At 25.0% G+C, this 14,119-nt stretch overlaps 1 protein-coding gene across 1 annotated transcript in view; it reads right to left on the reverse strand.

Annotated features, from left to right (window-relative positions):
• Positions 1-617: 617 nt before the first annotated feature.
• The window catches only part of LOC145829241 (transcription factor CP2-like), a 46,735-nt gene continuing 33,233 nt past the window's right edge, over positions 618-14,119 (reverse strand). The window contains exons 9-17 of the mRNA XM_082936983.1: positions 10,664-10,789; positions 10,014-10,103; positions 8,856-8,927; positions 8,646-8,755; positions 7,847-7,931; positions 6,870-7,014; positions 3,593-3,697; positions 1,794-1,879; positions 618-1,489 (exon numbers count right to left, since the gene is read on the reverse strand). Of these exons, the coding sequence (XP_082793109.1) occupies positions 1,256-1,489; positions 1,794-1,879; positions 3,593-3,697; positions 6,870-7,014; positions 7,847-7,931; positions 8,646-8,755; positions 8,856-8,927; positions 10,014-10,103; positions 10,664-10,789 (1,053 nt within the window). The 3' untranslated portion in view covers positions 618-1,255. The remainder of the gene's footprint in view (positions 1,490-1,793; positions 1,880-3,592; positions 3,698-6,869; positions 7,015-7,846; positions 7,932-8,645; positions 8,756-8,855; positions 8,928-10,013; positions 10,104-10,663; positions 10,790-14,119) is intronic.

The raw sequence follows: 14,119 nt of genomic DNA on the forward strand, positions 1-14,119 counted from the left end.
GTGTGTTTCACATTATTTGGAGTTTGAAATGTAATAAGGAATGCAAGAACTGCGACAAATAAAAGTTCAAACACTTCTGACAAACAAGTATCTGATATAAAATAAATACAAGCGAAAAATAACTTTTATGTTTCAAAAGTTCATGTAGTGTAAAGCACAGTAATTTTTTTGTGTAAGTTTAATAAAAATATCAAAGCTTTGGTTTTGTTGTAAGAATTAGTTGGTTTTAAAAAACAGCAGATATATATTAGAAAAACAAAAAAACAGTTATTTTCAATAAACACACAAAATTTTTACTTTATCCTATTTGAATACTAACTTGTTTATCATTAATTTGGAACTTAACTAACTTTAATAAAAAGTATTTCTACTATTTTTTAGTTCACAAGAAGACACTAAAAGCATTGGCGTTAGAACTCGAGTTAAAAATATTTGTCTGGTAATAAAGAAATATTGTAAAATATCTGGTAATAAAAACTTCAAATTTGTACAAACAATAATGGAATAAAAAGTTTTATGAAGCAAATTTACGGATTGATGAGTTTAGCGTTGGAATTGTAAAGTTTTATATTTAAATATGTTTTTTTATCTAAAAATAAAAAAAGCATAGGCTAAAATCTAAATAAATAGTTTTTTAACATTAAGTCCCAACATTAAGTGTTATTGTTTTTTTAATATAGATCGTAAAGTTAGATGGGTAGATACTGACTTTTTTTAACCTTAATGTAAGGTTACAGTCAAAACTATATAAATCTTTAAAAATAAATCAATTTAACGAAATGAACGACAAAACCTTATTACTGGTTTCTTCATTTCGACTCTTATATAAGAAATTCGAGTTTTTTTTTTAATTTGTAAAAAATTTAAATTTCTGCAGAAAATCGACAGAAACACAAGTCGGATAAATTTACGAAAAAAAAGCAGCTTGCATTTAACCAGCAATTAAAACAATCCTGAAAAAAACAAATATTTTGATAAAGTCACGAACTTTAACTTTAAATTTTTTCAACACTCTTGGACATACGAAATAAAAAAACTGGAAATTTTGAAGCAACCACGAGAGAAAGTCTCAGAACATTCTACAGAATGAATTGTATTAAAATTTAACTATTTTATTGAAATATTAAAAAAAATCGATATAAAATCCAACATCTTAACTCCAAAAAAACCGCCGAAGTTTTGAAAAATCCCCCGGGTCCGAAACAACTCTCAAAAATTTCCCGCCAAAACAAATTTAAAATTTCCCGCCAAAACGTCAGCGCGGCTCGAGCACAATCTGGTCGCCGCGCGTCCTGGCGCACAGGTAGAACGACTGGTCCGGGATGAGGCGGGCCACGACAAGGTCCGTGACGAGGACGGCGGGCGACTTGGCGGCGGGCCGGTAGAAAATCCCCCCGCTCGAAAGTCGGCCCTGGTCGCGCGCGCCGAAAACGCATTCGGCCACTTTGGACGCCAGCTCTTCCGCCGTTCGCTCCTGCAGGTAGTAGGCCTGAAAAATTTTGATTTAATTTTTATTAAATATGAAAATAATTAAATAAAATGACATAGATATAATTAATTAAAATATAACTAAATAGTTAATTAAACAGCAAGTAAATTAATGAAACTTGAAGAAAATTTATTAAAAATGTAATTAAGCACGAAAAAATAGAATTTTAACACTATTAACAACTTTTTTAACTTTCCAACCTTGTGAATAAAATGTTTGTTAAACTTTAAATTTAACTATGAAAAAAAATAAAAATGATATTTTTATCATTAAATTTAAATATTATTTTTTTTTTTTTTCAAACCTTGTAAATAACTTCATTAGCTTCACTTTGGCATTCGTCCTGAGAATCTTCGTTTTCAACATCGCTGGCCAGAAACAAATGGATACCTTCAAAAATTTTATCATTTATTTATTTTGACACTTTTTTTAAGACTTTTAAGAAACAAGTGGATGCCTTTGAATTATTATTTATTTATTTCGACACTTTTTTTAAGACTTTTAAGAAACAAGTGGATGCCTTTGAATTATTATTTATTTATTTTGACACTTTTTTTAAGACTTTTAAGAAACAAGTGGATGCCTTTGAATTATTATTTATTTATTTCGACACTTTTTTTATTGACTTGTATGTAATTTGATAAGCATAAAATGTAGTTGAACTATTATTTATTTATTTTGACACTTTTTTTAAGACTTTTAAGAAACAAGTGGATGCCTTTGAATTATTATTTATTTATTTTGATACTTTTTTTAAGACTTTTAAGAAACAAGTGGATGCCTTTGAATTATTATTTATTTATTTTGACACTTTTTTTAAGACTTTTAAGAAACAAGTGGATGCCTTTGAATTATTATTTATTTATTTTGACACTTTTTTTAAGACTTTTAAGAAACAAGTGGATGCCTTTGAATTATTATTTATTTATTTCGACACTTTTTTTAAGACTTTTAAGAAACAAGTGGATGCCTTTGAATTATTATTTATTTTGACACTTTTTTTAAGACTTTTAAGAAACAAGTGGATGCCTTTGAATTATTTATTTATTTATTTCGACACTTATTTTAAGACTTTTAAGAAACAAGTGGATGCCTTTGAATTATTATTTATTTATTTTGACACTTTTTTTAAGACTTTTAAGAAACAAGTGGATGCCTTTGAATTATTTATTTATTTATTTCGACACTTATTTTAAGACTTTTAAGAAACAAGTGGATGCCTTTGAATTATTATTTATTTATTTTGAAACTTTTTTTAAGACTTTTAAGAAACAAGTGGATGCCTTTGAATTATTTATTTATTTATTTTGACACTTTTTTTAAGACTTTTAAGAAACAAGTGGATGCCTTTGAATTATTTATTTATTTATTTTGACACTTTTTTTAAGACTTTTAAGAAACAAGTGGATGCCTTTGAATTATTTATTTATTTATTTCGACACTTTTTTTAAGACTTTTAAGAAACAAGTGGATGCCTTTGAATTACTATTTATTTATTTCGACACTTTTTTTAAGACTTTTAAGAAACAAGTGGATGCCTTTGAATTATTATTTATTTATTTCGACACTTTTTTTATTGACTTGTATGTAATTTGATAAGGCATAAAACGTAGTTGAATTATTATTTATTTATTTTGACACTTTTTTATTGACTTGTATGTAATTTGATAAGGCATAAAATGTAGTTGAATTATTATTTATTTATTTTGACACTTTTTTATTGACTTGTATGTAATTTGATAAGGCATAAAATGTAGTTGAATTATTATTTATTTATTTTGACAAGCATATAATTTAAAAACAAAACAGTTAATAGATTTTTTAAGAAACAAATGGATACCTTCAAAATTTTTATTGTTTGCTTTAATACTTATTTAATTGACTTGTATGTAATTTAAAAAGATATATATTTATATATTTAGAGTTTTTCATCGGCAAGGGAAATTTTTTAAATAAACTTTCATACAACTTGATAAAATACTGTTCAATTCCTATTAACTCGAAATACTACTTAATTGACTTTTTCATTCTAATTTTGGGCTATTAATCAAATAGGTGTATCAACTTAACAAGATTAACTTAAGTTTTTTTATACCAATTAACCTGTATTTTTGTTATTTTTAATCGAGTTATGGAGTCTGATTCCCTCACACTGGTTAGAGCACAATTGAAGGTAATCGCTTCTTGATAGTGAATGGAAATCAGCACCTGAAAAATAAATGTTTTTTGATTAAATCAAAATAAATTTTGCTGCTAGCAGGCCTTTTATTTTATTTATTATCATTATATTTTTACAGACTTATACTTTAAATAATTATTGTAAAAATTTTATTGATAATAATCATTTCTAGATAGTGAATTAAAATCAGCGCCTAGAGTAATTAAAATAGATGTTTTTTGACAAAATAAAAACAAATACACCTTTTATTGCTATAAACATTGTTAACATATTTATCAGATTATTATTACATGTTCATTCAAAATTTTCCATCAACTTACAACTAAAATTAGCGAAAACAATGCAAAGGTTTCCGAACCTGTTCCTGCTCATATTAACAAAATATATAATAAATATATTTAATAAACACTAACCACCGAAATTAGCAAAAACAAGATTTTCGAATCGGTTCTTTTATTAAATAATATAAGTTTTTAATAGAACTAACCACTGAAATAAGCGAAAATATTGCAAAGGTTTCCGAATCTGTTCTTACATTAACAGGGTTCGTGCGCGATTTTTTTTTGTTTAGCCTGACTAAGACCAATTTAGCCTGACATATTTTCAAAGTAAGGATAACCCCCTTTAGAAGTCATTTTAGGTATTAGGGGTCTTGATTAGTACTATTGTAGTTTCCAACTTCAACCAGCTTTATCTCAAAAACATTTTGAGCTTTAAAAATCTGCAGAAAGCAACTCATAGCTTAGTTACAACTCAATAAACTAAGACTAAATTGGGAAAAAGGTGATTTAACCCCCTATGCCCTTAAAATAACAAATTCAGTGATAAGTTTAAAAATAAGTGTTATATCTAATCTATTACTAATGTAAAAATTTAATATATATTACTAAATACAATTATTCAATTTAAATAAGCACTAAGTAAAAACATTATAACCAGAAGATTTATAATAAAACGACGTGTATTGTCGTGTTTTATTAAAATTAAAAATGAAACGCTTACACAAATACTAAAATAAGTTAAAGTTGTTAATTATAGTATTTTGACTAATACTTAAAATTGATACATAATTATAAATCTTAAACTCTAAATAAATACAGTGATTGTTGATGTCATATCGGATTTAAATACCTTACACTTAAAATAAAAAAAAAACTTTAATATTTGGTTCTTGTAAAGAAAATGGGATTGTACCTAAAATTCGTACTCCCACAAAACTTAGTAATTATACATTAAATCTAAGTTTTAGTGTTGTGAATATCTGTAATAATTTTAAACAAACAGTAAAATATATGAATAAACTGATAAGAGTTTTAATCTAAAAAGTATTTGGTATAAAGCCTTTAAATTAGAAATTAAAACAGTTCAACCAACTAAGCTCTGATAACATAGCTGATGTAAACAAATTCAAACAAATAGCTAAGTTGTTGAAATAAACTGTAATGTTTAAACTGTATTTTTTATGAATTTTCATGATTATGACTTATATAATCTACTCAAAACAAAATAATGAAGATTCTTAAATTTTTTTTAGAGGTTCAACAAAAGGGTTTAAGCATTTATTTTTATAAATACTAACTGACTTTGTCTTTAATAACTAAATTTTTATTTAGAAATAAACTCACAACTCAATTTGATCTTAAACAGATTTTTAAATTTCTTTTAATCAAAATTTTCAAGCATTTGAACTGAGAAAAACTGAGATTTTCAAATTTTTAAATAAAAAAACTGATTTAGCCTGACGTTTTTCTGCTTTTTTCAAAAAAACTGATTTAGCCTGACTTAGCCTGATTTAGCGAACCCTGCATTAAGTAATATAATTTTTTAAAAGATCTAACCACTGAAATTAGCGAAAACAATGCAAAGGTTTCCGAATCTGTTCCTGCTCATATTAACAAAATATATAAAAAATATATTTAATAAACACTAACCACTGAAATTAGCAAAAACTAGATTTTCGAATCTGTTCTTTTATTATTTAATATAAATTTTTAATAGAACTAACCACTGAAATTGGCGAAAATATTGCCAAGGTTTCCGAATCTGTTCTTACATTGACAGGGTTCGTGCGCGATTTTTTTTTGTTTAGCCTGACTAAGGCCAATTTAGCCTGACATATTTTCAAAGTAAGGATAACCCCCTTTAGAAGTCATTTTAGGTATTAGGGGTCTTGATTAGTACTATTGTAGTTTCCAACTTCAACCAGCTTTATCTCAAAAACATTTTGAGCTTTAAAAATCTGCAGAAAGCAACTCATAGCTTAGTTACAACTCAATAAAATAAGACTAAATTGGGAAAAAGGTGATTTACCTTCCTATGCCCTTAAAATAACAAATTCAGTGATAAGTTTTAAAAAAAGTGTTATATCTAATCTATTACTAATGTAAAAATTTAATATATATTATTAAATACAATTATTCAATTTAATTAAGCACTAAGTAAAAACATTATAACCAGAAGGTTTATAATAAAACGACGTGTATTGTCGTGTTTTATTAAAATTAAAAATGAAACGCTTACACAAATACTAAAATAAGTTAAAGTTGTTAATTATAGTATTTTGACTAATACTTAAAATTGATACATAATTATAAACCTTAAACTCTAAATAAATACAGTGATTGTTGATGTCATATCGGATTTAAATACCTTACACTTAAAATAAAAAAAAAACTTTAATATTTGGTTCTTGTAAAGAAAAATGGATTGTACCTAAAATTCGTACTCCCACAAAACTTAGTAATTATACATTAAATCTAAGTTTTAGTGTTGTGAATATCTGTAATAATTTTAAACAAACAGTAAAATATATGAATAAACTGATAAGAGTTTTAATCTAAAAAGTATTTGGTATAAAGCCTTTAAATTAGAAATTAAAACAGTTTAACCAACTAAGCTCTGAAAAACATAGCTGATGTAAACAAATTCAGACACACAGCTAAGTTGTTGAACTAAACTGTAATGTTTAAACTGTACTTTTTTATGAATTTTCATGATTATGACTTATATAATCTACTCAAAACAAAATAATGAAGATTCTTAAATTTTTTTTTAGAGATTCAACAAAAGGATTCCGAATCTGTTCTTACATTAAATAATAAATATTTTCGATAGAACTAACCACTGAAATTAGCGAAAACATTGCATAAATTTCCGAATCTGTTCTTACATTAAACAATATAAATTTTCAATAGAGCTAACCATTGAAATTGGCGAAAATGCTGCATAAGTTGCCGAATCGGTTCCTGCTCATCCACATCTGGCACTGGTTGACGGTAGATGTCGCTGTTATCCTGTCGATCAGTTCCTCCTTCGCGGCGGTTGTCGAGTGGAAATACTCGTCTGCCTGAAAATATAAAATAATATGTAAGTATTTATAAAAGGTGACATTTGCAGACAGTTAATCGAGCACAAGACGTAACTTCAAAAGTTTGCATTTTAAAACTTAAATCAAGTATAAAATTATTTAAACTGAAAATTGATATTAAATATTACTGAAAGTTTTCATGTTTTTTTAACTGTATTTCAGTAAAATTTTGTTACAATTTTCTTTATTTTAAATTCAACTTTACCCACATATTTCAATATTACATAAAGAATTATTTACTTTTACCCATTGTTACATAAATTTTTTTAAATATATAAGATAATAGAAATTATATAATTTTATTTGAATAAGACCTGAAGATCCCTATTTCGGGTGAAACGCCGTTTTTTCTAAATAAAATTATTATTAGCGTTGTGTCCAAAAAAAATATTTTTTGTCGAGACCTTTTGTGTTAAAAGAATACTTTTCACACATATGTAAATATACAAGTATTTGAATAAAGTAGCATTTATATACAAACAATTAAAAAATAATATTATTCGTATTATCACACTGTTATTGGACCGACATTAAATTAGAAAAATTAAATATGAGGGCTATTGATATCTTATTACAATTTATTAAATGTATTACTTATATACTTTATTATATTTAAAGTAGCATCAAAGAATTGCTTAATACTTTAAATATCAGAATATACTAAAAACTTGAAAGTTGTTGACAATTGTTGCATTTTAAAACTATGTAACAAAATGATATGTAATTTAAGCAAACCTGAGAATTGAATAAGTATTATAATATATCAGCTACTTAAGAATTATTATAATGTATTAAATAATATAATAATTACCTGGGAATTACTGTGGTATTGTTGTTGTTGATGTTGTTGTTGAGGGGTCGGTGGTTGGCTGAATTGTACTTGGTTGTTTGCCAGTCTGTGTGATAAAATGTTAATTAAATATTAATTAAACATAAGAACTTTGTTTAATTGTACTTGATTGTTAGCTATTCAGAAATATTAAAAAAATTAACATTTAGTTAAGTCTAAATAGTATTGTACGTTAATTAGTGTTACTTAAACATTATAATTTGGCATAATTGTACTTGGTTATTAGCTATTCAGAAATATTAAATGCTTACAATATAATTTCTTATATGAAAGAAACAATTATTGTTCTAATTAAAAAGTGGTAGGTTTCAAAAAACAGCTACAAACTAAACACTTATTATTATAAATTAACTAGCACTACTCCAAAACATTAACTTCTCTATCACATTGTTTAGATTCAACGTTAATAAAACTTACTAGCAAAATTCAATTTTTTACATACAAGAAAACTAGCAACTTAAAATTTTATGTCGTTTTAATTAATAAAAATTAAACACTTCTACAGATGCCTCGCAACAACAGTTTTTAGTCTTAATATCATATTTTTTCATGTATAGATATATAACTAGTTATATTATATATAATTGATATATAACTGATTGTAATCAGTATAATAACTAAATCAATCAATTAATTAAAAACAACTCAATTTTACACAATTTACATAAATAAATATAAACTAATTTTATAGGCGTCAAATCATTCTTCTAATTAATTCACTTTATTTATATAAAAATACAAAAATTAAATTTTTACAAACCTCAGAACATCAACTTGCGCGTCATCGCGTATTTGCTGGTTCTGTGACGTCACGCTACTTTGGCATTGTGACGTAACAATAAGGTCCTGAACCTCTGTTTTCACCACTTGCTGAAATTAAAATAAATAAAACTAAATATATTGTATATATAATAAAATGTATCAACAATATTCGAAATTTTAGACATACAACTTTTTTTTCATAGTTTACCTGCTGTTGTGACGTAACAAGTTGACATTCTCTGAGTTCCGTGACGTCACAAGAAGGTTGGTACAGCGTCATCTGAAAATAAAAATAAAAATTTGTTTGTTTTCATTAAACTAACAACTATTTATTTAATAGTACAGCATCACCTAGCGTTTGGAATCAAAACGTTATATTAAGTTTTTTTAAACACTATTTATACTAATTACTATTTGAATTCAGAGATACTACGGCACTGTCTTTTAAACATTTTCTCCTTATATTGTATATATTCTAAATTAAGGGCATAGGAGGGAATCATTTTTTCACAATCTTATTTTATAGACAGGTTGCCACAGACTTTCGGCAAATTTTCTCCAGGGTTTTAAAGTACTTGTTTTTCGGTCTATTTTTGGTTTAAACTTAAGTTTAAGGTATAAAACTGTGTCAAATTGTTTAAAAACATTTAAAATATACTGTAAAGCTACTTCAAATGTTTTTTTTTTATAAAAAACTTTATGATCATGACAAAAAATTTTTATCTGTATGGTAGGTATTTTGTGTCAAATCAAAATTTTTCTACTTAACATGTAAAAATTGTTTAAAATTCTAGGTTTTTCCAGTTTTTTTTTTTTTTGCCTAATTGTCAAATTCCAGGTTTTTCCAAGGTTTCCAGATAAAGTGGCAACCCTGTATAGAGTTTTAACTAAGCTACAAGATGCTTTTAACAGTTTTTAAACTTCAAAATATTTTTTTAGATATAGCAGGTCAAAATCGGAGGCAACAATAGGTTACTTATGGGAGGCGCTAACTAAAACGGCAAAAAAAGACTACTTTACTAAAAATCTATCTTCTCTTACGTTTTTTGAGATAACTACCTCAAACTTTCAGGAAATGTTCCTTGCAATATTTAGAAAATTCTGTCGGAAATGTTTTTTTATAAATTTTAAAAATTAAAAATTCTATAAAAAAAAACAGTTTTTTTTTGTTTTTGTCTGAAATTTTTATTTTTTAATTTTTTTAAATTTTATTCCGACAGAACTTTCTAAATATTGCAAGGAACATTTCTTGAAAGTTTAAGATTGTTATCTTAGAAAACGAAGGATTATTAGAAGTGCTATTTCATTGTCTTTTATCCATTTTCTCCTAATAATAAATTTATTTTTAATTTAATTTAAAATTAACCTGGTTATTAGAATTGCTATGTCGTTGTCTTTTATCCATTTTTTCTTTATCAGTTTTTTGCTTTCTATCAGCTCCTTTAGGTTTGAAAACCTTTAAAATAATTATTTATTGTTATTACTTTAATTATCAAACACATTTCGATTTTTTATCTTGTTTTTTCCGCTTTGGTTTCGATACCCTGGGTAAAAAGGGTAGCGAGAGTTAATTAAAAGAAAAGTAAACTGAGACTACTGACTTCAAACTAAAATTATTGCTTTCGAAAATTTTATATCATATAGTTGTTTTTTTGATTCTGATCGTTTATTGAGCAAAATGTTTATGCCGGTCATTGTCGTATTTTATATTATAAAAAAAGTTATACATGAAATAAACAAACTTTTATCTGGCAACAAGCAGAAAGTTAATATGTTTTTCATTGTCGTATTTATTATAATAAACAAACAAACTTTTATCTGACAATATGCTGAATGAATGTGTTGACTATTTTTATTTTTATTTTAATAAACAAACAAACTTTAATCTGGCAATATGCTGAATGAATGTGCTGACTATTTTTATTTTTATTTTAATAAACAAACAAACTTTTATCTGACAATATGCTGAATGAATGTGTTGACTATTTTTATTTTTATTTTAATAAACAAACAAACTTTAATCTGGCAATATGCTGAATGAATGTGCTGTTCGTTGTCGTAGGTGTCAATTTGTATTCTGAACGGGACACCCTTCTCCCCTCCATGCTTCGATTTGGTGAACTCAGTTGAAATGCAGTGGACCTGAGGAAAATATTATTATCTTATTTATTTTTTCGTGAATTCAGTACTGATACAGTAGACCTTTAGAAAATTATTACTAGTTATTTTTTATTAATATTTAATGTTGGACCGAAAACACTATTATTTTATTAATTATTGCATATTATACATAACATTTTTGCTTTAATTTGTGAACTCAGTTGAAATACAGTGGACCTGTGAAATTCATTAATTGTTGTTTACCTCTTTTATACTATTTGAAATTATTTTACACTATTGTTTTGATTTATTGAATTTAGTGCTAAATACAGAAATCTTTAAAAATATATTTTTTATTTCATTAATATTGGACATATTTAAAGTGTTGTTGTTTTATTAATTATTATTATACATAATATTATTGCTTTGATTCCGTGTGCTCAGTAGAAACACAGTGTAACTATAAAATATTATTATTTATATTTGATTTTATTAACTATCATATATTACACATAACATAATACTATTGCTTTGATTTGGTTTACTTAGTATGAATACAGTGGACCTGAAAAAATATATTTAATTTATTCTTATAAAGTTTACTTCGTCATTAATTTATATATTTTTTCTTTTTTTTATGTTTTTATATGAAAATATTCAAATGATTTAGTGAACTAAATGCTTATACAGTTGGCCTGTGAAAAGTGTAATTATTATTGTAGAAAAATATTATTATTTTATTAATTATAATGTATATTACAGTATTATTGTTTTGATTTCGCGAATTCAGTTGAAATACAATGAATCTTTGAAAATATATAATTAATTTTTATATAACATCAATTAAGTAATCAGTTGTTATTATTATTTTTTTTTTTTTCAAATTTTTATTGCTTTAATTTTTTGAATCTCAGTGCAATGTATATATATATACAATGTACCTATGTATATAAAGTATATAAAATTACTACACAAAATATTAGGTTAATCGTTTGCTAATAAAGATCGTAGTGAAACAATTTCACTGGAGTATATAATATGACAAATTAAAACAGTACTCTTTCTTTATAAAACTCGTTTTTACTAAACAGTAATAATCGTAAATTATAATAATTATAATATATAAATTGTATTTTTTGTTTATGTTATAACTGGTGGACAAACAAAATGTATAGTTTAAAATGAACAAAAGCAGTTTTACCAAAGGGAATAAACTGTATGTGGGTTAATAGTGCAATTTATAACAAATATTTTGTATACAAACCAGTGTTTTAAAATTTAGACAAAAAAGTAATATTTGATATAAGTTTCAAAATCGGTCCACGACACAGGCGTATGTTTTTTGGGAATTTTTAAGCTTTTACCTGAGTTTTTGTACAATCACAAAACTATAATAAAAAAAAACTGTATTTTTTTTGTATATTAATGATTTTTAAATGCATTTTCAGTTAGGCTAATAACTGTAGCTAGATGTTGAAACAAAAAGTTTTTCAGCTACGTATTTAAAAATTAATGTTTTTATTATAACTTGAAATACTTTGGTATTAAGTTTGAAAAACTTTTGTCATAAAATACTAATCTACCAGCTTAACAGTTTAGCACAGCAAAAACCATAAACAGTTTGAATTAATCACGTGGTAATTATATAAATTTATTTTATATGTTATTTCTAATATTTATAAACTTGCTAAATTATGAAAGATGAAATACTAAACAATAAAATCATTAAAAAAGTTAAATATTTCAATCAACGTGGCATTTGCTATTTTTTGAAAATAAAAAAACATTGCATGTTAAAAAATGTCTCAAAACTGATTACGTCAGATTCACATTGTTAAAAAATCACAATTTTAAAACTAAATAAACATTGTTCCTATTTATTATTTTGTACATCAAAGAGTTAACTAATTATTATTTCATTTTTACAATCAAAATCGAAAAGTTTTTAATTAAGCGAAGAATTTCAAGTAGCAACTTGATCTACTACAAAGAAACGAAGCAGCGAAAAATAACACTCGAAAATAAACCAACAATAGTCGGAAAACACTTGTAAAAAAACTATGGTTTGTATAAAAGCCAAAATATTAAAATACTTGTAAAAAACTATGGTTTGTATAAAAGCCAGGGTTTCACAAGTTTTTGCTTGAAACAGTGCTCAAAATAGATTGATAAGTAATTGTTGTTCGATAACTGAATAAAATAGTGAAAAATAAAAAAACAGCAAAAACTTGAGAAAAACTATGGTTTGTATAGAAACCAGGGTTTTACAAGTTTTTGCTTGAAATAAGAAAACAGATTTATAAAAAATTCTCATTTTACAACTTGTTTTTTGTATCTAACTTCATCAAAAGCCTTCATTAGTGAATTTTTTTGAAATTGAATGAAATAAAAACATTGAAAAAAAACATTAAATCACTTATAAAAAACTATGGTTTGTATTATACCCTATTTACTCTAAAACAATGCTCAAAATAAATGTGTTATATTTAAATGGGCCGTTGTTATAAAACTTGTTGTTTTTAGTTTTTAATTTCACAAAATAATTAATAAACAAATAAATTGTTAGTTAAATATTTTTTTCAAAACAGCTGTATATATATATATATATACATGTTTAATATAAAGAAAATTTTTAACAATTCAAGTTTTATTTAACAAAGATACTTAGTACAAACTTTAACTTTAATTTAAGTACTTTGTGATTTTCTTACTATAATTTGTACTGTCTTCAATGAAATTCAATATTACTAAAGTTGAATTAAATTACCTGTATTTTATATAACCTAAAAACTAAAGCAAATTAAATTAAAAAGTGTTTTTTAAGGACGAAAGTTTAAAAAACTTAATTTTTTTTTTTAATGTAATGTATTTGTACTAATTTTTACAAATAACTAATAACACAGTACTTTTTTAATCAAAATTTTACGTGAAAACACATGTTACATTTCAAACAATTTCTCAAAGCAAAATCAAAAACAAACTCGTCTGACAAATATTAAAATTGGGAGAAACTTGTGAAAGTTTAAAGTTGACGAGGGTTTGAAAATTCATTATTAATGTTCCGATGTGACCCACTGACATTTGAAGCGGATTTCAATTTTTCAGCTGATTTAAGTGACTAATAAAATGGTGATAAGCGAAAAATATTCACATAAATCACACAATACATGTATTTGCTAACAAAATTTTGTTTACCACTTGCATAACAAATTTAATTTAATTTCGATAAAAGTATATTCCATGTCATTTTAAGTATGATAAGAAAGACGCGTATGTAAATTAATATTTACTTTTATTAGTTTAAAATATTAATTTAGTCAACTGTATTTTATCTATCCAACTAGTTTAGTTTTAGTTGCTCTGATTAAGTAA

The sequence above is a fragment of the Thalia democratica genome, chromosome 2 (genome assembly GCF_965202585.1).
Source record: "Thalia democratica chromosome 2, ktThaDemo2.hap1.1, whole genome shotgun sequence".
NCBI lineage: Eukaryota > Metazoa > Chordata > Thaliacea > Salpida > Salpidae > Thalia > Thalia democratica.